Here is a 25,541-nt window from a genome sequence, read left to right on the forward strand (position 1 = left end):
CCTAGGTTCCTGAGCTGACCCTGGCATCTGACCCACTGCCCAGGGAGGGCTTGCAGCAAGGCCTGCTCCCCACCATGCCTTCCTTGGCATTTTCCATTCACCACGTCCCCCCTCTGCCGTCCTTCTTATGAATGGCTACGGGGAGCTATTTGTTCTTGACGTCTGCGAGGCCTTAGCGTCCCAGCTCAACGGCCAGCAGCAGCGGTAGGGTGTTAAAGAAACACTTGTGTTCAGTCTGGTTTCAGCATTGATTGTTACTGCGGACAAGTCTCTGTACCTTTCCGAATCCCAGCATCTGCCTTTGAAAAACGAGGCTAACCACTGTGGCGATTCCACAGGGGTGATGTGAAGATAGATGCCCGCGAACGGTTTAACACAGAGCTTGGCACCGGATAAGTGGTCAATAACCACGAGCTATTATTATCACCAGCGCCGCGTCCTCCTCGCCGCCCCACCAGGACGTCAGGCAGTGCTGCCGCAGGAGCCCGGCCGGCCGCCTCCTCCGCGCCCCTCCCGCGGCCGCGGCCCCCCCACGGCCTCTGCCTCTCGAGCTCCAACCTCGTCGGCGCCTCGCCCCGCGGCTGTGTGGGGCCAAAGCCCTGCAGCTCGCAGGGTGAGTCTGTGGCATCGTAGTGGACTGTGGTGTTGGGGTCGGCAGGGGTCCCGGGGAGCCGGGTGCAGGGACGTGGGCTGGCGTGGGGGTGTGGAAGGGTGGAGCCCCCCAAGGCAAGCTGCTGCAAGTGCAGCTCCGCTGGGACTCGCGCGCTCGTGCCCGCGCCGGGCCCAAGATGGCGCCCCTCCCCCCCGCGCGCCCCCGCCGCTCGGGGCGCGGCCCCGCGGCCCGCGCGCTCCTGGGCGGGGGATGTTGTGATGGAGAAGCCGCGGCAGAGCCCGAGTCCCGCAGCCTGAGCCACCTCCACCACCTGGGTCTGGGGCCTCGCCGCGCAGGTAGGAGCTCCCCCTGCCCGGGCCCAGCCCCTGTGGCAGGATCCCGACCCCAGAGGCAGGCGACGCTGCAGCCCCTTCCCCGCGGCGGCCCAGGTCCCCCGGCCAGGCCCCATCCCCCTCTCCCCCGGGGCTGCCCTCCCGCCGCGCGCCTTCAGGACGCCCTCCCGGCCCCCTCGCCGGATCCACCTCGGTCTTCACACCACCCCCTCCCCGGCCTTTCCCTTCCTCTCCTCGGAGCTAACCAGCCGGCGAGTATAGGGGACTCGCAGCGAGGGGCCGATGGGGGGAGGGGAGGTCTAGGGCTGGGCCGGGGACGTGGGGTGGGGTGGGGAGGCGGCCGCAGGGATTCCAGCGGGGGTCCTGGGCCGGGGATCTGTCAAGCGGCATTCCGTTGCCCTCGCTACCGAGGGGTGTGCCTTGGGGCCGGCTGTGCGTCCAGCTCAGGCAGGAGGCCTAGCACTCAGGAGCACTCCCTAGGAGCGCTTTCCCAGTGCCTATTCAGAGGCTATTCTGAACCTGTTTTGAATCTGCCTGTGCGTCTCTCATGTTCTAGGCTCCCCCAGCTGTAGACCCAGCTTTCTCCGCCCTTCAAAGCCCAAACCTAGTCCACACTTCCTCTCTTCCCATTCATTCTTAAAACCACTCCAGGCTGTCTTGGGTGCCTGCCACCCACTGTAGCTGTCCACGTCAAGGTCACCCGACACCTGCGTGTGGCAAACTCCAGTGGGTGCTTTCCTGGTCCTCCCCTTACCTTTTAGTAGTATTTGGTGCTGTGTGGGAATTCCCTCTCCTTGAAGCATTTTCCGGGTTTCTCTCCCACGGCATTATCCACTCCATCTCATTTGCCCCCCTCTCCTCCTCTCTTTAGATGTTGGTGAGGCTCCACATTCTGTCCTGAGCTGTGTTTTCTCCCCGAGTCTTTTATTCACTCCCAAGGCTCCAAATTTCATTAATATGTGGATGATTCTCCAATTCATATATTTGGCCCAGACTTCTCTCCTGAAATCCATGCTTATATATATATATATATATATATATATATATATCCAGCCGTCCTCTTGATGTACAACAGGAATTCCAAACCCGCAGTTCTCCAGTGATCTTCCCTGGATCTTTCTGTATCCTGCTTCCAAATCTGTTCTTCCTTCAAAGAGTAGATATTGCTACTTTCCTATCAGTTACCCAAGCTGGGCAACATTAACCTTTCTCCCTCATCCCTCCACATCTGATTTCCCTAAGTTCTACCACATCTGCTACTTAAATATTTCTTAAATCCATTAGTTTCACTTCATTCGCACTGCTGCCACCCTTTTTCCCCTTGACAGCTGTAACAGCATACCCTTCCCTACCTTCCCTAACCATTCTCACCATAGCACCCAGAGTAAGCCTAATAAAAAATGCGTCTGCTCAGCTTTTCATTCAACAAATAAGATTTGAGCATCTGATACATACCAAGCACCACACTGGGCACTGAAGATATAATCAGGGCAAAATAGAACAGATCCTTTTGCCTGTACATCTGACAATCTAGGAAGGAAATTAAATAAGCATAGCATTACAAATGCTGTAAATGCCATGAAGGAGAGATGCGTGGTGCCTTAAGAGCACACAAGAGCAGAAGCTAACCTGGCCTGGGAGACAGGGACAGGAGGTCAAGGAGGGTATCCTTGAGAAAATGACATTTGAACTAAGATGGGAAGCAGAGGTAGCAGTTAAAATAGGCTAAGAGAGTAAGGAGGGGGGAGTGGAAAAGTCCTACAAAGAAGGGAAATCATGTGTAAACCCCTTGTAGCAGGCATTAAAAGAAGGCCACCGAGGCTGGAGAGCAGAGTGACAAAGCTGGGGCCCGGAGAGCAGAAGACAGGGGCCAGACTGAGCAGGACCTCTTAGAGCAGGGTAAGAGTTTTGTTCTTCGAGGTTTGTCCTTGGTGTATATTGTTGATAGTAACAGGAGTGCAGATGAAGTCCAGAAGTTTTTGTCAGAAAGAAAATGACAGATACCTGGGGATGAGTTGAATAGAGAGTGAGCTAGTAGGACATGTCAAGGATGGTCCCCTTCCTTCTGGTTTGCGTGACAGGATGGGTGGTCATACCATCTCATGAGCCAACACCCTGAAAGAGGACCCTTTGAGATTGGCAGTGAGACACATGAGTGCACGAATTAGTTCAAGGGTCTTTGAGACATCCAGGTGATGTTGAGTAGACAGCTGAATGTCTGTATCTGTAGCTCAGATGAGGGATCTGAAATGGAGAGGTAAATTTAGAAAAAAACCAATGTGTAGGTGGCAATTGAAGCTGTGGGTATGAATGCATACCTACATAAAATAAAGGATGTGAAAGAGAAAAGGGCATAAGAGCAAGTTGTGAGGAACTCCAGTATGTAATGGCTGAGAGAGGAAGATGAGCCAGCCAAGGAGTCGAAGGAGTCAACAGTCAGCAGAACTGCAGGGAGAAAACCAAGAAATGTAGAGTGCACAGGATGACAGCTGGATGAAAGGCTGTGGGGTCAAACGCTGCCGAGAGTGCAACCAAGATAAGGTCTGCGAGTGTCTGCTGGATTGCCTGGCGTAGGCATCGTGTTGAGCTGGGTGGGAGCTGTTACCAAGTCATGTCGGGCATGGAAGCTGGACTGGGAAGGACTGAGCAGCAAGGGGGAGGTGAGGAGATACCAACGTGAGTAGAGACAAATCTCAAGCAGTTTGCCTATACGCAGGAGAATATAGGGTGGTAAATGGATACTTGTTGGGTCAAGAAGCACTTTTTTTTTTTTTTTTTTGACAGGCAGAGTGGACAGTGAGAGAGAGAGAGAGAGACAGAGAGAAAGGTCTTCCTTTTGTCGTTGGTTCACCTCCAATGGCCGCCGCGGCCAGCGCGCTGCGGCCCGCGCACTGCACTGATCCGATGGCAGGAGCCAGGTACTTCTCCTGGTCTCCCATGGGGTGCAGGGCCCAAGCACTTGGGCCATCCTCCACTGCACTCCCAGGCCACAGCAGAGAGCTGGCCTGGAAGAGGGGCAACCGGGACAGAATCCGGTGCCCCAACCGGGACTAGAACCCGGTGTGCCGGCGCCACAAGGCGGAGGATTAGCCTAGTGAGCCGCGGTGCCGGCCTCAAGAAGCACTTTGTTTACAAGCTGGAGATAGTGGATCCGTTGAGAAGGTGAGGGTGATTATGTTGAAGAGCACATGAGTAAATGGTGGTGTAAAATTCCTGCAAAGACATGATGGGAAGGATCCAACTTACAGGGGAAACGACTGGGTTAGGAAGAAGGAGAGACAAGGGGAGGCGCCGAGGCTGCTGAGTCTGTTTGAGGATATTTCCCCGCTGAAGACCTCCCTCCCTCTGTGAATTGGAAGGGGAGACTCTTCTCAGAGAGGAAGGGGAGCTGAAGGGAAGGCTCCAAGGACAGTAGTGTTCTAGTCTCAGGCAGGCCTTCACTCATGTCTGGGCTACAGTGAGCCCCAGGCTCCTCTTCTTCCTCTATAAGCCTCAATCATTTATTCAACAAATAGGAAGTGCTTGTGGGTGCCAGCACAGCTCTAGATATTGGCATTACACTGCATTGTAGTGAATTGTTAAATGCCCAGGTTCACCTAGACTGCAAGCTCCTCCGGGGGAGGAGCCATTTCTTTAGCGTTCATCACTCCACGCCATGCCTAGCATGGTGCCTGACATGTAGTAAGCTGTCAGTTTTGAAGACTTTGAGCAAGGCTCACTCCCTACCCTTGTGGTCTGATACCAGCTTCTTCAGGCTTAGAAGCCATTCTTTTTATTATTTATTTATTTTTAAAGATTTTGTTTATTTATTTGAAAGGTAGAGTCAGAGAGAGGGAGAGATAGACAGAAAGGTCCTCCATCCGCTGTTTCACTCCCCAAATGGCCACAATGGCCAGAGCTGAGCCAATTCATAGCCAGGAGCCAGGAGCTTCTTCCAGGACCTGGGCCATCTTTCACTGCTTTCCTGGGCCATAGCAGAGAGCTGGATCAGGAGAGGAGCAACCGGGACACAAACCGGAGGCCATATGCGATGCCGGCGCCACAAGCGGAAGCTTAGCCCACTGTGCCACAGCACGAGCCCCAGAAGCCACTGCTTTTAGTTCCTGCCCAGCTCCCTATCTTGAGACAGAACCCATTGGGCTCTTTCTATCCTTTGAGATGCTGCAGGTATTGAGAGGGGAGAGACTGGATTGTGCTTCTTCAGGTGAAATTGGGCAACTGGTCATCCTTTTGATCTTAAAACCCAAGGACATGGCGACCAGACTGCCTCAGGCTCGATACTCAGGTGTTGGCACTTCGAACAGAACTTCCCGATTTTCCACCCAGAACTCTCTGCCCTGGCCAGCAGCCTGGCAGGGCCGCCCTTCGCCACAGAGGGCTTGTGAAGGAGGACACAGTGAAGGTCGACCAGGCCTTTCACAGTCCCAGGCACACAGAGCATATGCTGTTCTTGGAACACACCTCCTAGTGTGAAGGTTGCTTGATCCCAGCCTGACAAGAGAAAGCTGGCTGCGTCCATCACTGCTTCAGAGAAGGGCTTGTCATTTCCAGGGTCCTCGGAGCTTGGCAAAGCTGCGGGGGCTTTCATTTCCTGCAGCAGTCTTTGAGACACGTTAAGCTACTTCTTTCTTCCTTCTCCTAGACCTCAGCCCTTCTCTGCCCAGGAATCCAGTTCCATATTTCTTCCCTCTCAGGAGCCCCTCACCTCCAGCCCCAAGAGCCCCACAAGCCACTTCTGAGCAACCTGGTTCCTCACCCTCCCACCCCTGGGTCTGTCTGCTCCATCCCTCCCTTCCCTCCAAAAGATGGCCCACTCTGGCAGACACACAGCACAGGTCCCTGGTGATGAGAATGGGAAATTGAGTAAGGCACGGCCTCAGGTATTCTGATGGAATGCAGTAATGGGTTCTGTGAGACACAAAGGAGGGAATAGTCACTTGAGGGTAGAGAAGGCCTGCTTAGGAGCTGAGTTGTGAGACATAAGCAGAGGTTCTCACAGAGGCAGACAGGATTTCAGGCCAAGGGAGCAGTGTAAACAGAGACCCAGGCTGCAACAATGTGTTCATGTGTTTGGAGTATAATACATGAAGGAAGCAGGAAAGGGGACAAGCTCTGGGATTGGCTCAAGGGGGCTCTTGAGTGTCCTGTAAGTGAGCTTAGATGTTATCCTAAAGTGGTGAGCCCTTTAAATTTTTGAACTGGGGAGTGACACAATCTGGTTTCCATTTTTGGAAGATTACTGTGGTTCTGGGTGGAGGCAGAGCTGTCTATTTTTCTCTTTACTTATTCCACTGACCATGAGCTTTCCCATAGCCCAGGTGGAGCTGCACTGAATAGACCAACAATTGCACGTGAGGCAGACACATGAGCAGAAGCCCTTTCTCACTTATTTTACAGATATGCATGTAGCATTGTACTAGGGTCTGAGATAGAAAGGCGAGCTGTGGCTCCTGCCTCAGGACCATGCACCACAGCTAAGAAATGGGAGAGCCTTACTCAGGCAGCAATGGGAAATTGAGTAAGGCACGGCCTCAGGTATTCTGATGGAATGCAGTAATGGGTGTGCTCACTGCTGAGCACTACCCTGGGGAGCCAGAGAGAGCTGGGGCAACGGGCAGTTGGGAAGAAAGACCTCCCCCGCGAGGGAAGAGGAAAGTAGGGACCTCTAAGGTGAGAAATTGAGGTGCAAGAACACTGCAGTGGGAGTCAGAAAGAAAGAACTGCACTATTCCAGGGTGGTCAGTAAGGGAGAGTTTGTGTTGGGAAGAAGGGCCAGGTAGGAAGAGAGAACTCTGAGTGAGGATACCGGGAGAACAAAGTGACAGGCAGTGTCCGATGGAGAGAGCACAGTGAGGCTCAGCATGAGCGAGGAGGGCTGGTGGTTGGTCAGGGAGAAAGAACTGGGAGGTAGGGGCCAGTGTGGGTGCAGGGAGCACATACTTTATGCTGGGGGTTTGGGAAGGAGAGCAACAGAGCAGTGGAGGGTCAGGGAGAATGAGGAGGATGGGCTGGGGCCGTGGGGCGGGATCCCTGCGGCAGAGGGACTAGAAGCATGGGTTGTACTGAAGCCATGGTAGAGAAGGTGATCCACAAAGGCTTCTTAGGAGGGAGTTCAAGGAGGAGATTAGGGCAGGCTGTCATAGAACAGGAGAACACTGCACCTGCAGGCCAGGTAGAGTTTGCTTGGTACACGGAGAACAATGCTAAGTCACAGACACACAACCAAGTGTTTCTGACATTGGCAGGAGAGTTGTAAAAAGGGGTCCTGGAGAAGACAGGAGGCAGATTCATATATTCATTCAGCACATACTTACTGAGTTCCTTCTCTGGGCCAGGACTGTGCTAGGCACTAAGCATACTGTGTTGAAAACAAGAGAGAAAAAGTACTCACTCACGTGGTCATGAGAGAGAAAACCATTAACAGAGTAAATCATAAGTTAGCTTGTCGGATGGTGCTAGGGAAGAGTTTGGGGATTGCTGAGGAGTGGGAGTGGAAGCCTGCAGTTTTAAAGTGGATATTAAGGGAAGGCCTCCCCAAAGACGTGACATTTGGGCAAAGCTGACAGGCTGGGGATTGCAGATCAAAGGCTTTTCCATGACCCAGGCATGGGGCGTTATAAGGGTGAGCAGGGAGACTGATGCCCATGGTAAGAGGCTTCATAGAAATCGTCACCAAAATGTGGCTTCAGCCCACTGAGGGAGCCATGGATAGGAGCCAAAGGTCCTTCCTCTGTGGTCTGCCTTCCCCTCTCCAGGCCACACAACCCCTGGTGTGGGGTGAGTTTGGGAGCTGGTTGAGCTCAGTGATTTATGATGACAGTAATACAGCCTGAGGAGCTCACAGCCATGGGGCTTTGGATAGCAGTGTGGCAGGAGCATAGGGGCAGTCAGTATCCTGTGTCCAAAATGTATGAGCCAGTCCCGTGCTAGCTGTGTCCCTGGTACAGTACGCCCCGGTTAGAGGAGATGGGGGTTGGAAACACACAGAGAGCCATTGTGCTGGTGGGAATGAAGGCAGAGCAGGCGCCAGCTGTGCTATCCCAGGAAGCTCAGGGCTAGGGAACTTGGGAGATAGGGTAGTCTGCAAACATGGCTTGGGTTGTAATGGGGTTGATGATGTGGGAACAGAAGTTGAGCCCAGTAATTCTCATGGAAAAATGGCTTATGAGACACAGAGTTGGGTGTGTTGGCCTGGGTGTGGGGAGATGTTGGTCAGGACACAGCCCAGGCCAAAAGCAGAGATACTCTTGTGCTGCCCTCAGGCTCAACATGGTCTCCCCTCCCCACTCCACAGGATCGGCCAAGGCCATGTCTGTTCCATCGTCATTGAGCCAGTCGGCCATTAATGCCAACAGCCACGGAGGCCCTGCGCTGAGCCTACCCCTGCCCTTGCATGCTGCCCACAACCAGCTGCTCAACGCCAAGCTGCAGGCCACAGCTGTGGGACCCAAGGACCTGCGCAGTGCCATGGGGGAGGGTGGTGGGCCTGAGCCAGGCCCCGCCAATGCCAAGTGGCTAAAAGAGGGCCAGAACCAGCTCCGACGGGCTGCCACAGCTCACCGTGACCAGAACCGCAATGTGACCATGACCCTGGCAGAAGAGGCAAGCCAGGAGCCTGAAACAGCACCCTTGGGGCCCAAAGGCCTAATGCACCTGTACTCTGAGCTGGAGCTCTCAGCCCACAATGCGGCCAACCGAGGGCTTCGAGGACCAGGCCTGATCATCAGCACCCAAGAACAGGGGCCAGATGAGGGAGAGGAGAAGGCAGCAGGGGAGGCTGAAGAAGATGACGAGGAAGAGGACGAGGAGGAAGAGGAGGAGGAGGACTTGTCTTCTCCTCCAGGGCTGCCTGAGCCCCTGGAGAATGTGGAGGCCCCCTCTGGGCCCCAGGCCCTCACAGATGGCCCCCGGGAACACAGCAAGAGTGCCAGCCTTCTGTTCGGCATGCGCAACAGTGCAGCCAGTGACGAGGACTCAAGCTGGGCCACCTTATCCCAGGGCAGCCCCTCCTATGGCTCCCCAGAGGACACAGGTACCTTGTGCAGCTTGACAGGATGTGGGAGGGCATGAGGGCAGTGGCCACAAGCCACCGTGGGTGTGGGTTACGATGTCCTTGGTCCATAGCAAGCCATTCCCAGGTTTCTTCTTTCAGAGGGCAATTGGCCAGTTCAGTAGCTGTGTGCATCTTGCATGCCCTGATGGATGGATCTATCCATTATGCATATGCCATCATGTTGGGGAGGTGCGGGCCAGTCCATTTATTGGGCACTTACCAAATTGCTGGCTCTGCTCCCCATTATTGCAATTAATCCTCATCATAATGCTGTGAGATCCTTTCTATTATTATGCCAGTGTTATAGATGATTAAAAAATGGATCCAAAGAGATCTAGTTACTTTCTCAAAATCACAGACAGTATGAGATACAATAGAAGTGAGGTCAGAAAGTAGATCTGGATCCAGGCCCAAGCTGTTGGTCTCTTATTCCACTGCCACCAATGCATGTAATACTGTGCACCAAAGTACACTGGGGACATTCTGCTTTGTTTGGACAGGCCAGGTCTGGAGTGGGCAACCAGGACCTCCCCACAGAAGTCCAGGGATGCTGTGTGCCTATGACCCCATGCCCTGTGCAGAGCCCCACACTGACCATTGCAAGGATGCAGTTTTGTCAGAAATAAGATATTGGCTACAACTTATGAAACAAAAGAAGAATGAACATATGCTCATTTGTGGGGAGGCAGGGTAAATATTAAGATTCCAAGGATAAGGCCGGCGCCGCGGCTCACTAGGCTAATCCTCCGCCTTGCGGCGCTGGCACACCGGGTTCTAGTCCTGGTCGGGGGGCCGGATTCTGTCCCGGTTGCCCCTCTTCCAGGCCAGCTCTCTGCTGTGGCCAGGGAGTGCAGTGGAGGATGGCCCAAGTGCTTGGGCCCTGCACCCCGTGGGAGACCAGGATAAGTACCTGGCTCCTGCCATCGGATCAGCGTGGTGCGCCGGCCGCAGCGCGCTGGCTGCGGCGGCCATTGGGGGGTAAACCAATGGCAAAAGAAAGACCTTTCTCTCTGTCTCTCTCTCTCACTGTCCACTCTGCCTGTCAAAAAAAAAAAAAAAAAAAATTCCAAGGATAGATGATAAAATGTGTCTCATTTAAGTAAATGGAGTCTCCATATTTGCTGATGTAACATGGAACTACAGACAAAGTTGGGGAGCAAAAGACAGAGGTAATGGGCTGTAACCACAAACTCAGAGTTCTGTGAATAGGAGTAGAAGTGAAGATTAGGAAAGACTCTCATGGCACCAGACAGCAGACACCATACCAACCTGTTTCCAATCTGGTATCTTTGTAAGGAGCTTGTAGTTCAGATGAGCCCACGCTACATACCATCCCCTTTTGCAAAACTTATTATGTACATTTTTAGACATCTGCAGAAATAGAGGGAATAGAACAATAAGTCTGATTTTACTCCATGATCCAATTTCAACAATTTTTGATACAAGATCACTTTAAAAAAGTTCATGGAAAATGCATATTTTGAAGTAACTATGCATGGTTTCCAAAATATTTTGCCCCAAAAGAAAATTATCTTTTAACTCCATTTTCCCCCAATTTCTATGTCCGCTCCTGAGCCTCAGCCCTGGTTATTTTGAAACAAAAATGTTTGTTTGTAGATTTACACATGCACTTCTAAAAGATGAAATAATTTTAAAAACACCTCAGTACCATTGTCATACCTACAAAAATTTGACAGTAATTCTTTAACATAATCAAATATACAACCAATGTTTATTACATTCTTCTAGTGTCTACTAAATATCCACCTTTTTTTTTTAAAAATTTTTTTTTTTTTAATTTTTGATAGGCAGAGTGGACAGTGAGAGAGAGAGAAAGGTCTTCCTTTGCCGTTGGTTCACCCTCCAATGGCCGCCGCTGCAGCCGGTGCACCGCGCTGATCCGATGGCAGGAGCCAGGATCCAGGTGCTTTTCCTGGTCTCCCATGGGGTGCAGGGCCCAAGCACCTGGGCCATCCTCCACTGCACTCCCTGGCCATAGCAGAGAGCTGGCCTGGAAGAGGGGCAACCGGGACAGAATCCGGCGCCCCGACCGGGACTAGAACCCGGTATGCCGGCGCCGCAAGGTGGAGGATTAGCCTATTGAGTCACGGCGCCGGCTCCTAAATATCCACCTTTTAAAACGTTTGAATTGTGTGAATCAGTATCCAAATCAGTCCATGATTTATATGGCTCTTAAAGTTCCTTTTGAGCTGTAAGTTCTCCCTATATCTATCTTCAGTTTTTATTTCCAGTTATTTTGTTTTTGTGTTAACAGAAGAAGCCATACTGTTTGTCCTGGGGTTTTCATGGTTTGGATTTTTCAGATTCTCTTCCTGCAGTGTTATTTCACATGTTCCTCCTGCCCTGGATTTCTTGTGAATTGGTTATTTCTAGAGCTGTGATCAGGTTCAGATTTGAGGGTTTTTGTGTTTTGTTTTTGCAACAACACTTAATAGTTGGTACAGAGAACTTCAACCACAGGCAAAGCCTACTTACCTCTCTTTTTGTGATTTTATGGCCTTTGATGGTCATTGCCTGCACTCTTTTTAAAGGGAATAGCCTTTACTCCACTTCAGTAGGTCATTTTTAGAGTGGGGTTTGGGGGACATGTCTCCATGGAACCATTTCAATGGTAACTGAGAAATTGATATTGAGTCAAATATCCCAATTTCTAATTGTTAGCAATGAATTATGGGATTTTTAAAAGATTTATTTTATTCATTTGAAAGGCAAAGTTACACAGAGAGGGAGAGAGACAGAGAAGAATGAGAGAAATCTTCCATCTGCTGGCTCACTCCCCAAATAGCTGCAACAGCCAGGGTTGAGCCAGACTGAAGCCAGGAACCACAAGCTTCCCAGGGGTCTCCCACATGGGTATAGGGGCCCAAGGGCTTGGGCCATTCTTCCGCTGCCCTTCCAGTCACATTAGCAGGGAGCTGGATCGGAAGTGGAACAGCTGAACTCGAACCTGCCCCGTATAGCATTCCAGGATTGCAAGCAGCAGCTAACCCATTACACCACCATGCCGGCTCAGAGTGACAGGTTTTGAAAAGCACTGTGCAAGCTACACAACATCCATCTGGACTTGCATCAGTCTGCAGGCTGCTACTTTGCAACCATAGTGGGTGTGAATCAGAAGCCAAAGACACCTTGTTGCCCAGTAGCTCTTGAGGTGTCACTGTGGTGTCTGTGGCTACACTTGTGAGCCTCTAGGAGCATGAGTATGGAACTGCGAAGGGTATGCTGGGCACAGGCAGTGACCCCAGCTTAATCTTGGGAGTGGATAGAGGATTCTCAAGGACCAGGTGCTAGTGGAGACTATGGGATTGAGGGTAGAGCTGTGGTGCCAGCTCCAGGAAGGGGTTGAGTCACTGCTCACTCGGTCATGAATGTGTAGAATTGCTATGATCATGATGGCCACAAAGCATGTGCAAAAATATTTTCTCTTTCTCATGCTAGGATTGCCATAAAGTATTGACTGAATGCATAAATTCATGAATGCGTGAATTAAATGAGTGAATGATGAGTGAACTTCACTGCCTTTGCTGGGTTCATACTTGGCTAAGCCTTGTCCCAAGTGCTAGGAATGTATACTACTTGGGAAAAAAAATTTTTGCCTTTTTGACTTTCACAGTCTGGTGGGGAGATAGAGAAAACAATGGGTAGTTATAATCAGTGATGAACTCCAGGGTAGGGGAGGTGCAGGAGGGGCATCTGAATCTTCCTGTGTGTGTGGTAGGGGAAGAGAGGTGTAGATTCATTTTGAGATGTGACTTTTACACTGATGTCTGAAGGTCAGGAGGAGGTAGGCTGGGCTGGGAGAGGATGAGCGGCAAAAGAGAGAGAGAAGAGGGGAGTGGTCAGAGAGAAGGGGGAGGGGCAGACAGTTAGGGAATCCTAATACACAGAACCTGTAGAGGAATAAGGACATCATGAGGGCTATGAGAAAATAATCAAGTATATTAGCTAGACAGTAACTTGATTAGGTTAGCATCTCAGAAGAATCACAGGTTGTAGTGTGCAGCCCAGACTGGAGGAGACTAGACAGAGAAAGAGGCTGTTACAATGATACAGATAAAAAAAGAAGTAGCCTGGATCATGGTAGTGTTGTGGAGTAGAAATCAGGGCAGAGTGTTAACTGAACCAATGATTCCTGAGAAAATAAGTATACCTGGTCTGGCCATTAAGCCATTCGTAGATGGTGGAATGATCCATGGGCATTCGGATTTGTGAGTGCCTGCATGAATCCGTGCAGGAGCAAAGGTGTGCATTCTGGAATAAATGCATGTGTGTGGAAGCCAAGGCCCCGGTGGGCCGTGCTTCAGGGAGACATGCCAAGCTCCAGAAGGGCCTCCCAGATGGTCAAGGGGGGAGATGCTGCCCCTCCAGGACAGATCGGAAGGATGAAGCTCTTTGAAGCAGGAAGGTGCAGGCTGACAGGGAAGGCAGATGGATCGGTGTGTGTGATTCAGTCAGGAGATACAGGGCTGGCCCCCAGATTCCAAAAGTCTCTGACCCTTCATAAAACAGGCTGTGGCTGTGGAGGGCAGGAGGCCCTGGGTGCTAGTGTTCCTGGAAGGTTTTAACAGGAGAGCCCTGCAATGGAGGGTCTCTGGGGAAAAGAACAGGTTCCCTGAGCCTTAGCCAAGTGTCAGATTCTCATTGGAGACCTTATTCCCTAGGACCAGGGAGGAGAGCCGTGGGGGGAGGGGAGGCAGTGATAGCTGCTGGAAGGTGGATGGAGACTCAAAGAGCCCCCCCCCCCCCCACTGGGTGTCTGGGCCCACCCCCCTCATTTGGAAGCTGAGGAGGGTGAGGCACACCTTGCTTGAGTAACTCTCATCAGGTGCATCCACCTTTGGGTAACCACACCCACCCCTAGCACCTCTGTGCCTGGTTGCCCAGCAGCCTGGATCTTGGGACTGCCTGTCTCTCAGTGCTGCCTCTTGGACCAGTCAGGATTCCTGGTTTCCCTGGTAACGGGAAGCACGTCAGCAGTCTGGGCGCTCCCAGCCGGTCCTGGTGCTGCGGTTGCCGAGGAGACGCTGCAGCCTAGCTGGGCCCTGGCAGGTGAGGGGGGTGGTGCTGGGAAGCCCCAAGCTCAGCCTCGAATTTGCTGGGGCCTAGGCCCTGACGGCCCACCCTGTATTTAAACTGCTGGGCAGGTCCTGGGGCAGGGGTGGGATCCCTGGGGACTTTGAAGCCACACCCTGTTTATGCTGAGCGGTAGAGGCTCCACAGGACCCAGGTGGCTGGGGTATTCCCGCGGGGCTGAGTCTCCCGGTTTCCCCAAATCTGGGCTTGACTGTGGTGCCAAGGTGACTGCTGGAGGGTGGGATGGAGATTCAGGATTGGGGGAGGGGAGCAGGGTGAGGAAGATGAGGTGTGTTTAGAAAGGGCTGGGGTCTCATGAGCCCCCCCCCTTTCCTCCTCACTTCCCCACCCCGAGGAGGTTCCCTCGTGTGGTGGTCCTGGCCCCTCCCTAGTGAGCTCCGCGTGGGAGGATCTTGCCTGGCAGACGCTCTGCCCTGGTGAGAAGGGGGTGGGATGAGCTTTTCTCTGCAGCCCAGCACCAGGCTGTGAGCCCAGCTGGCCAGGCTGGAGGGGCTGTGAGGAGGGAGGGTGGAGACAGGAGGGGCCGGGAATGAGCGCCATGTTCTCCCAGGACTTTTTCCTGGCCATCATCCTGCAGGACAGCAGCCCAGGTGAGGGGCAGCACAGGACTGGGTGTGTGTAGGGGTGCAGCTGGCAGGGAAAGCAGAAGTGGAGGATGCATGAGCTGGGATCCAGGGATGGAGTGGTGTGGCTCTGCCGGCAGAGGAGGGCCGGGTGTCACAGATGTGTGTTGTGTGTATGCACGTGACAGGTTTGTCTGCATCTCTGTGTGGCAAGGGTCAGGGCATGAGTATCTGCCGTGTGCACACATGTGGCAGGCGTTGACACTTGCTGGGTGTCTAAGTGTGTGCCCGCCTATTTGTGTGAAACCCACATGTGTGTTGGGGTTGTTGTGGTGTGTTATCCACACAGAGCTGTGTTTGAGGGCCTGGTGTTTATGGCTGTGTGTGCACATACCTCTGACCATGGTGTCTGCAGGGGTGCGTGGCTGAAATTGGTGTATGTGTTTGCCTCAACACACACTTGTGCACTTGTATGTGACTCCTGCCATCTGTGCTGACATTCTTGTGTTTGTGGCCGCACAGGTGTGTTGTGGGGCTTGTGTGTGTTGTGTGTCTGTGTGCACATGCATGTGTGCAGGAGCTAGTGAGTGTGTACCTTTGTGTACCCTGAGACATGGGTTTCTATGATATGTGAGTAGAGGTTAATTTGGGTCACCTATCTCCTTTACTCCCTCCCCTCTTTCGTCCTTGCCTTCCTCCTTCCTCTGTGTGGCCCACATTAGGCAGTAGCAGGGCTTGAGAGGAGACTTGAGCCATGTCGCCTCCTCCTGGTGGCCTTCCAGTTGGTGATTCCTATCTGTTGGCCCTGGGAGGAAGCAGGGACCATGGTGTGCTGGAGCCCTTTCTCTTCTTTTCAACTATGGGCTCTCATGGATTGGGGCTGGGCATAGGTGAACACTGTGCACTTGTTGGGTGGGCTGACCCTCACAAAGCCTCCCACTTGGCAGATTCCTTCTGGAACCCCAACGCCTTCGAGACGGATTCCGACCTGCCGGCTGGATGGATGAGGGTCCAGGACACCTCAGGGACCTACTACTGGCACATCCCGACAGGGACCACCCAGTGGGAGCCCCCTGGCCGGGCCTCCCCTTCACAGGGGAGCAGCCCCCAAGAGGAGTCGCAGGTGAGGCTCAGGCTGGTTGTTCTCTGGCTGGGGAGGAGAGGATATGTGCTGCCAGAACAGGATGAGTCAACCTGTTACTACTCCCATCTCTCCCCTTAGCTTACCTGGACAGGCTTTTCCCATGGAGAAGGCTTTGAGGATGGAGAATTCTGGAAGGTAGGTGAGGGGACCTGTTTTGATGTGGTGACACTTGAAGAAGGGGCATCATTTTTTGTCCTGATTACTCAATCCCTTTCCCAAGGATGAGCCCAGTGAGGAGGCCCCCATGGAGTTGGGACTGAAGGAACCTGAGGAGGGGACACAGAGCCTCAGGTGAGTTGCCAGATGCAGTGGGCTGGCAGTGGGACGGATCTCTTTGGAAGGGGCCTTGGAACAGTTCCGTGTATGGGGGCCTGGTGCCAAGTGTTACCATCTGCTTCCAGCCCAGATCCACTGCCCCAAGAGGAGGAGAAACTGCCCTCACAGAATGCCAACCCGGGGATCAAGGTTCGTTCAAGATCAACACCCATTCTGCAGGCAGAGACACACCCCCCCACCATGTGCAGGACAGCCCCTCATGCTGAGTTCTAGGGGTGTTTTGGTCTCAGGGCAGCCCCCTAGGTCCTGAGATGTGAATTCAGTCTCAGCACAGAGCTCTGCTTCTGAGCTGGAGGCACCTACTTAGAGTTTTTAACTCAACCAGCCCAGTGGCCTGCCAGGGGGCCTTTCTAGGCTTGGCACAGATGCTTCCTTGGACCAGCAGGGGTCTCCCGTGAGATCTCCCTCTCCCTAACTGCATCCTGTTTGGGGAACTTTTCCATAACTCTCCTCTGCTCCCTGCTGTGTACAGGAGTCAGGAACTCCTGTATCCCATGCTGGAAGCTCCTGCAGTTTCAGCTCAGACCCGCTACCCTCGACCTCTCTTCTGTGTCTGCAGTGTTTCGCCGTGCGCTCCCTAGGCTGGGTGGAGATGACTGAAGAGGAGCTGGCGCCTGGACGCAGCAGTGTGGCAGTCAACAATTGCATCCGTCAACTCTCCTACCACAAAAACAATCTGCATGACCCCATGTCTGGGGGCTGGGGGGAGGTGAGGGCCTGAGTCCAGGCACGGTGGTGCTAGTGGTGCCTTGTGAGTGAGGAGTGCTGAGAGCTGGGAGGTCTGACCTGCCTAAAGAAGGGTTAGGGGAGACAGCCTCAGCCCACCCAAGTGGCAGCAGCCCTGCTAATGGATATGTGACCCCACTGAAAGGTGACTGCCCAGCATCAAAGGGGATGATGAAAGGAATCATGTGAGCAGGGACATGTGACCTCTACCAGAGCTCGACCTGCACAGCTGGCAGTCTGACATCAACACAAGAGCCCCAGAGCAGTGGCCAACGTCCCCTGAGCTGCAGGTGGCAGAGATCAGCCACCTTCCCTGCTGGGCTACCACTGAGTGCCTCTTCCTGGGCCTGCAGGGCAAGAATCTGCTGCTGCAGCTGGAAGATGAGACACTGAAGCTGGTGGAGCCACAGAGCCAGGCGCTGCTGCATGCCCAGCCCATCGTCAGCATTCGCGTGTGGGGCGTCGGGCGGGACAGTGGAAGGTGGGAGCAGGGCCTGGGGTTCCAGGGTGGGGGGGTCCATCCAACAGTCAAGATTCCTCCTCCCTAATGCTGTTCTTTGCCTCTCTTGTGCTGCCGGACCCAGAGAGAGGTACTATACCTGTCTCCTTTGTCTGTGCCCCTTCCCACACTTGGAGCAGACACCTCATAGCACCCATGTTGCCCTATCCTGCCCTGCCCCTCCCTGCCTGCTGTGCTGGCCCATTACCCCCACCTCAGCATGCCTGCCTGTCTACCCTCCCTCTGGAAGGCAGCACCCACAGCACCCTACGTGAGGGTAGATGCCTTGGAGGAGCTGTAATGGGCAGGGAGGATGGAGTGGGGACCAGCATTGGCCCTGGATGGCAGTGGGAGACACTGAGGTGCCCCTCCCCCAACAGGGACTTTGCCTACGTAGCCCGAGATAAGCTGACCCAGATGCTCAAGTGCCACGTGTTTCGCTGTGAGGCACCCGCCAAGAACATCGCCACCAGCCTGCATGAGATCTGCTCTAAGGCACGGCTCCTTGTGCTCCCTGGACGAGCTGCCACCTTTGCTCTACAAGGGTGTGGGTGTGGTCCCTGAGTGGGGGTGGGGGCTCTAGGGGCATCCCAGCTCTAATAGACCCTCCCTCGCTCCTCCCCTCCACGACTTCCTTCCTCAGATCATGGCTGAACGGCGCAGTGCCCGCTGCTTGGTAAATGGACTTTCCTTGGACCACTCTAAACTCGTGGATGTCCCTTTCCAAGGTCAGTGTCAACCCCACCAGGCCCAACTCAGCTATGTTGGCAGAGTTGGAGCCACCTGAGAAGAGACACACATGCTCCATGCATGATTGAAAAATGAACACATGGAGACTGAACACTTTGGATTAAATAAGTGGGGAGAGCCAAAGAGACACAGCGGGAGGAGGTGCTTGACGGGGGATAGCCAGCCTCTGTCCTGGTCGTGGGGCTGGGATGGGGAGTGAGTCAGATCTGTGACCACAACTGAAGCTCCTCTTCTTCCCTGCAGTGGAATTCCCAGCACCTAAGAATGAGCTGGTACAGAAGTTCCAAGTCTATTACCTGGGGAATGTGCCTGTTGCTAAGCCTGTCGGTATGTGTGTCCTCCTTTACCTTGACCCCAGAGCTTTCTGCCAGCCCTCTGTGTGTCTGTGGGGCTTCTACAGGACCGTTCTCAAGTCTGGAGTATCCTTGCCCGTCAGTGTGTCCCCTCTCCCTGTACCTCTCTCTCAGCTTCATGCTGTGTCCTGCTGCGGCAGCGGTCAGTGGGCCTTCCCTGAGCATCAGTCCCATGACTGGTAGGGAGCCTGGCACAGAGCGAGACACGCCCCCTGCCTCCTATGGGAGAGCTTCCATGGGGCCAGGATGCAGGTGTTAGAAGGTGGACAAGGCAGCTGCCAGAGCTGGGTTCAGTGTTCAGTATTCCAGCACCAACTTCAAGCTGTGAGCATCTAGAGAAGAAAGAGTGCATAACTAGCACAAGCTTTACTGTTGTGAAGTTTGTCCTTCTGTTACGTCATGACAGCCAGGCAGGGTGGGTTATGACATGTGAGGGCATTTTTGAAAACTGATGGAAAATGGGGGCGGGTGCTGTGGTGCAGTGGGTGAGGCCAGTGTTGGTAAGCTTGCAGTGTTGGCATCACATATGGGCGGCAGTTCAAGTCCCAGCAGCTCCGTTACTGATCCAGCTCCCTGCTTATGGCCTGGGAAAGCAGTGGAAGATGGCCCAAGTACTTGGGCTGCTGCACCATGTGGAAGGCTTGGATAGGCCCAGCTCCAGCTGTTGTGGCCATCTGGGGAATGAATCAGCAGATGGAAGATCTCTGTCACCCTCTCTCACTCTCTGTAACTCTGCCTTTCAAATAAATAAACAAATCTTTTAAAAAAGAGAAAATTCATGGAAAATGGAATTAAAAGATATCCATACCTTTTATCTATATGCAAATCCCCACATTTTAAAAATAATATTAATTTTTCATGAACTTTTTGAAGACCCCCATTATCCATGAACTTTAAAAATTGTTTGAAACATTTTTTAAAAAGATTATTCGACTGGAAGAGTGATGGAGAGGTGGGGATATGTCTGTAGAGAGAAAGAGCTTCCACCTACTGGTTCACTCCTTAAATGCCCATAACGACCAGGGCTAGGCAAGGCCAAAGCCAGGAACCAGAAATTCCATCTGGGTCTCCCACATAGGTGGCCGGAACCCAAGCACTTGAGCCATCATCTGCTGCCTCCCAGGTGCATTAACAGGAAGCTGGGTTGGAAGCACAGATAGCCAGGACTTGAGCCAGTCACTCTGATATGGGAAGTGGACATCCCAGTCAGTGGCTTAGCCCACAACACCCACCCCTTTCCGTGAACTCTTTGAAGTGTGTAGATGAGGACCCGTGCAGAGACTATCTGGCTCACTCGTATTTCCAGCATTTTGTAGTAGTAACTGTCATAAAATACCTTTGAAGCCTACCATGTACCAGTCTCTGTATGAAGCACTGGGAAAACAATGACCACGGTCATTCTTTCATAGCAATTCAGTCGAAAAGCAAGCAGGAATTGGTCAAATAATCATATAAATTGTGGTTATAAACTGAGTCACTCATAGAAAAAAAATAGCAAGATGTAACAGAGTGACTTCATATAGCTTGTGGATGTTGCAGGGGTGGGGAGTGGAGACTATTAGAAAAGACTCCCCTGTGATAGTGATATTTGAACTGAGACTTAAAAAAGGAACAGAAGCTAATGTCTTAGAGTGAGACAGAGCTAGGGACAGAAGAGGCAAAGGTCATTCCCGGCAGTGAACAGTGTGGCAGGGGTCTATCGTGGGAGGTACTTCGGTATTTGGAAGGTGTTCAGAGAAGGCCAGTGGTGCCAGGTGAGGCTAACAATGGGCAGCAGTCACACTTGAGGAACCCTCTGGGCAACCTTAATGAACTGGTCTTCAGCCTGTGGGCAGCAAGGAACTATTGAAAAATGTTTCTGGAGTGCCCTTGACATAATCAGATCTGCATTTTATAAAGTTCACTTGACTGTTTCATGGAGAAAGATGTGAAAATAGATGTGGGGAGCTCAGTTAGGAAGACCTTCTGGTGGTCATGGCCAGTAATGAGAATAGCTTGGTCACTGGTAGAGCTGAAAAAGAGTGTAAGGATTTAGCTGATGCTTAGACAACTAAGGTCAACAGGCCTTGGTGACTGAGTGCATGTGTGCAGGGTGTGGAACGGAAGCACTGAGTGACTCTTAGTTTTACGGCTTTGGGAGCTGGCTGAAAGGTAGCAGAGGCTGGAAGAGGCCAATTGTGTGGAAACTGTGGGTTCAGTTTGGACATGCGGAGTTTTAGGTGCCTTTGCGGAAATTCAGTGACAAAGTCCAGTAGACACTGGATTCACAGGTGCCCGTGGAGAGGATGGCCTGGGTTGCAGACAGAAGTTTGGACATCACTGAATATTGAAGCAACCACAGCTATGGGTGTGGAGTAGATTGACCCTGGAAAGGGAACATCCTGAAGCAACAAGAGAGAGGAGGCCAGGCCTCGCCTTGAGGTCCTCCCACAGTTAACAGTTGATTGGAGGAGAATTGAAGTGCCAGGTGAGAGGGCAGGAGAGAGGAGAGGAAGAAGCCACATCAATAGATGATTGGGTGTCCTATTAAAAGACACTTTTGAACTTACAAAACACATGTTTGCCGACTGAATGACTGAATGAATGAATGAGACTTTCCTCAGATTACAGAGCTGGGAAATGGTGTACCTAGGACTCAAGCCATGGTCATCTTCAGTTCTCTTCTCTTGCCCTCAAACCATGATGATTGTAATGACCAAAATCTTACTTTCAGAGAGGGAACCCTTCCTGAAAGAGGTGGGGGTTGAACTGGGATTTCACAGGAATGCTTGGATTTGGAGAGAAGAGTGGGTATTCCAGTTGTAGTAAATGGCACCGCCAAAGACTTGGAGTTGGAGGTGAGGAAAGCATGCTCAGGGCACAAAAGGGGGGCTTGGCTGACCCCCACACCTTTGCTTTTGTTCCCGCCTACTTCTTACCCTCAGCTTCTAAACCCTTGTTGACTCTTCTAGCTGTTATTCCTACTCCTGCACCTGCTCCTTCCCAGTAGCCAATCCACACAGTTAAATGAGCTGCCTGTGGCCGTTGACTGCCTCTCAGCATCATAGGTCTGCCCTATTTAAGCCCAGGACTTGTGCATCAGTGGTTTCTCAGCTCACTTCCTGCTCTATCCTGTACTCCCCCCTTCTCTCTTTAAAGATTGACTTATTTATCTGAAAGGCAGATTTATGGGGACAGGGAAGAGAAATCTTCCATCCACTAATTCACTTCCCAGATGGCTACACCAGCTCGGCCTGGGTCAGGAGGAAGCCAGGAGCCTGGAATTTAATCCGGGTCTCCCATGTGGGTACAGGGCCCAAGCACTTTGGCCATCTTTCCCTGCTTTCCCAGGCACATTAGCAGGGGGTTGGATCAGAAGCAAAGCAGCATGGACTTGAACTGGCACCCGTATAGGATGCCAGCATTATGGGTAGTAGATTAACCCCACAATGCCAGCCCCCTTGCTCACCTTTTAATCTCCTTGTTTAACCTTGGCCCCTCCCAAAGCTGAACTGTTCATTCATTAATCAGTCATTCATTCAGTAAATGATTACTGAGTGCCTGACTGGTGCCAGGTGTTATGCCACACCTTGATATACATTAGTGAATGAAACAGGCAGAGATCCCTGCCTTCGGGTAGCTTACAGTCTAGCAAGGAGGGACAGATAATAAAGTAAATAAATTGTAGAGTATGTTAGAAGGCAAAGCTGACATAAAAAAAATGCACAGCAGAATAAGAGGGCTTGGAGAATGGAGCTGGTGGTCAGAGTGTAGGTTTCAGTCCTAGTTACTACCAAATCTGACAGTCCTTTTCTAGATCCCACTGCTTCATTGTTTTTGCCACTTGATGCTGATCCTCCAGAGATTCAAAGGCCAGGTTCCACCCATACAGTGCCATCTGCATACTCAGCAGTTTGACTTTGATGTGTTTCCTACATTCATGAACTCTGAGATTTCCCATTGCCATGGCCTAAATATCATAAACATCATACCAGTCTTCCTGGCTCTGAGGCAGTCTAACCTGACCCATCACTTCTGTCTGCATTGTCATCCATCCAGTAGACTGCCGTCTTACTTGGTTTTTAACAAGTTGGATGCATTTGCCTATGCTGCCTTGAGGGTGATTTACTCATGCATCCAGAATTTTTTTTTTAAAGATTTATTCATTTATTTGAAAGGCAGAGTTACAGAGAGAGGAAGAAGCAGAGAGATATTTTCCATCTACTTGTTCACTCCCCAAATGGCTGCAACGGCTGGAGCTGGGCCAGACCAAAGCCAGGAGCCAGGAGCTTCTTCCAGGTCTCCCATGTGGGTGTAGGGGCCCAAGGACTTGGACCATATTCTACTGCTTTCCCAGGCAATAGCAAGGAGCTGGATTGGAAGCAGAACAGCTAGGACTTGAACTGGTGCACATATGGGATGCTGGTGCTGCAGGCAGTGGCTTAACCCGCTATGCCACAATGCTGGCCCCACATGTGGAATTTCTTCAGCAGATAAGCCCTGTGTTAGGATTGGGAACATGGAGAAGAATTAATCTCTGTCTTTGAGATGGTCACAGGCCAGTGAAAAGGATCTCCAGCAGTTACAGGATGTTGAGCTGAGTTGTCTCAGGTTTGTTTTCTCCCTGCTGTGTAGCAGGGAAGGAGTCCCAGGCAGATCAAGGGTAGAGCCCTGCAGGATGAGAATCCAGAGTGTCCCAGACAGTCAAGGAGAGGAAGCGTACTCCAGACAGAGGCTTTTCTCTCAGCTGTAGTCTGTGTCCCTTGAGGGCATCCTCTTCTGTTGCTTTGTATTCCCCGTCTGCCTCGCAGGCCATTTGCCAGGTCCAGATGATAATAAATGCTACATAAATGATTTGGAGCTCAGGGAGCAGTAATATGAGGCTTGACAGCTCTGAGGAGGCCAGTTTTTGGAGGGCTTACCTACTTGGGAGTGGAGTTTGGCCTTGATCCAGCCAAAGGTCAGATGAGCAAGGCCATAATGGAGGAAAACTTCCAAGGAAGACGTTTGTCCTCTGCCTGCAGACAGTCGGCACAGTCTACTTCCAGTAGGAGCTCAGGGGCATTGAAAGGCACAGGAGTTCTCAAGTGGACCACAGAGACGTGTGCTTTTGGCATTGACGTTGTGAGCAGACACAGTAGCTCACACTGTTAGCTCGGGAGTAGAGCAGGAACTTGAGCCTCTGCCCAGCTGAGTGCAAGCAAAAGTAGGGAGCATGAGTGGAAATGTTTAAGAGCAGTTTGAGGGAGAGGAGGCCATTGTGTTACCAGGCAGACTTGACTGATCTACAAGTCAGGAACTTTGGGTTTCCAGACATTCTTGAGTAGAACTAAGATTCTGAAAACACTTCTCATTCTAAAAACTATGAATACAGAGAAGAGGTAGGGAAAGATCCCTGTTCTATGTGATTAATATCTATTATCGGATCTTTGTCAACTTCAGTTTCCTTATCTGTAAAAAGGCACTAAAATAATCTTCAGTGAAATTGTTGTGCCAGCATAAGATGATCCACTACAATTACTTAGCACAGTGTAACACAGAGTAAATACTTCTCAAATGGATTTAAAAAAAAAAAAATCAGGATTTGGGAAAGGATTGGCCTGGCACATCTGGGAGTCATTGTTGTGGCATGAAGTAGCATGTGACTGAATGTGGGTGAGCTCTGGAAAGCAAGATACCAGAAGGTTCCAATTGAGGGGTTGGGGGTGTTAGTCAGTTTAAGAGGCTGGGGAAAAAGGCAGATTTAGTAAAGAAAACCAAGCCTAGGATTCAATATTAAAAAAAAAACTAGGCAAATGTCAAGTCAGTGGTCACAGAGCACCCAGGAGGAGGTGCCCAGGCGTCAATCTCCTCAGGGCTGTGGGGTGGTGAAGTGGGGACAGAGTAGGGCTGGAAGGTCTGGGGTAGAGCTGGGATATCTTCTCCCTACCCACAATGCTCTGTGTCTCTGTCTTCCAGGCGTAGATGTGATCAACGGGGCCCTGGAGTCAGTTCTGTCCTCCAGTAGCCGTGAACAGTGGACCCCAAGTCATGTCAGTGTGGCCCCTGCTACCCTCACCATCTTGCACCAGCAGGTAAAGACCTGGCGTAGGAGAAGGCATGGTTTTGCCTGCCTTGGAGGACAGCCTAGGGGTGAGAGGAAGAGCTGCTAGTAAGACCGGTGTGCCTCAGTGGCACACCGAGATTCGGGGTTAGGGGGGTAGGAGGGTGTTCCTTTTTGACTGGGCTTCCTCTCTGCAGACAGAGGCAGTGCTCGGAGAGTGTCGGGTGCGCTTCCTCTCCTTCCTGGCTGTGGGCAGAGATGTCCATACGTTTGCATTCATTATGGCTGCCGGCCCAGCCTCCTTCTGCTGCCACATGTTCTGGTGTGAGCCCAACGCTGCCAGCCTCTCAGAGGCTGTGCAGGCTGCGTGCATGGTAAGCAGGAGGGGTGGGGACATGACGCCGTGATCCCATGGGGGCAGGCCGCAGAGTGACAGACCCACCTGCCTCTTTGCAGCTCCGCTACCAAAAGTGTCTGGATGCCCGCTCCCAGGCCTCCACCTCCTGCCTCCCAGCGCCCCCTGCTGAGTCCGTTGCCCGGCGCGTAGGGTGGACTGTCCGCAGGGGCGTGCAGTCGCTCTGGGGCTCCCTGAAGCCCAAGCGTCTGGGGGCCCATACCCCATGAAGAAGCCCCCTCCTCCCTCCACCTGTTTGTGTTGGGCCCCAGGGAACTCAGGGGCATGGGGCAAGGAGGGGTCCTAGAGGCTGTTCCTAGGCCTCAGGTCCCCCCCACAGCTGCCCCTCTCAGTAGCTGAAGTTCCCCACCTAAGGGCTGGGGAGGGAGAGATCTGATCTCTTCAAGGAAGTGATCACACTGGATTGATGACAAGAGAAGCAGGAAGCAAGGCCAGCCCTGGGCTCTCTATCCCATGTTTCAGTTGGAGCAGGAGGAACTGGTCCAGGCCATGGCCCCATCCTTGTAGGGCCCAGCAAGGGCAGAAGGAGGAGGGGACTGGTCGAGGCATGGGTCCCCTCTCCCCTGCCCTGTGGGCACCTCTACTGTACTGATATCACTAATAAAGTCTGTCTGCGCTGC

General features: G+C 52.2%; 1 protein-coding gene across 6 annotated transcripts; it reads left to right on the forward strand.

Moving 5' to 3' along the window:
- The first annotated feature begins 462 nt into the window (after window positions 1-462).
- On the forward strand, window positions 463-25,541 carry APBB1 (amyloid beta precursor protein binding family B member 1). Of its 6 annotated transcripts, none has more exons than XM_051851262.3 (14): window positions 463-613; window positions 8,240-8,977; window positions 15,624-15,799; window positions 15,899-15,955; window positions 16,041-16,111; window positions 16,222-16,285; window positions 16,716-16,865; window positions 17,236-17,363; window positions 17,762-17,876; window positions 18,025-18,109; window positions 18,375-18,458; window positions 24,422-24,537; window positions 24,704-24,880; window positions 24,963-25,541. In XM_051851262.3, exons 2-14 carry the CDS (start codon window positions 8,254-8,256, stop codon window positions 25,128-25,130), a joined length of 2,115 nt encoding a protein of 704 aa, XP_051707222.1. In that variant the 5' UTR covers window positions 463-613; window positions 8,240-8,253; the 3' UTR covers window positions 25,131-25,541. The 6 variants fall into 6 exon arrangements, with proteins under 6 accessions (XP_051707222.1, XP_002708805.5, XP_051707224.1 ...); XM_002708759.6 differs by lacking the exon at window positions 463-613 and adding an exon at window positions 791-948; XM_089311361.1 differs by lacking the exon at window positions 463-613 and adding an exon at window positions 2,746-2,844.

Source organism: Oryctolagus cuniculus, chromosome 1 (genome assembly GCF_051225735.1).
Source record: "Oryctolagus cuniculus isolate XC-2025 breed Fujian yellow rabbit chromosome 1, ASM5122573v1, whole genome shotgun sequence".
Taxonomy (NCBI): Eukaryota; Metazoa; Chordata; class Mammalia; order Lagomorpha; family Leporidae; genus Oryctolagus; species Oryctolagus cuniculus.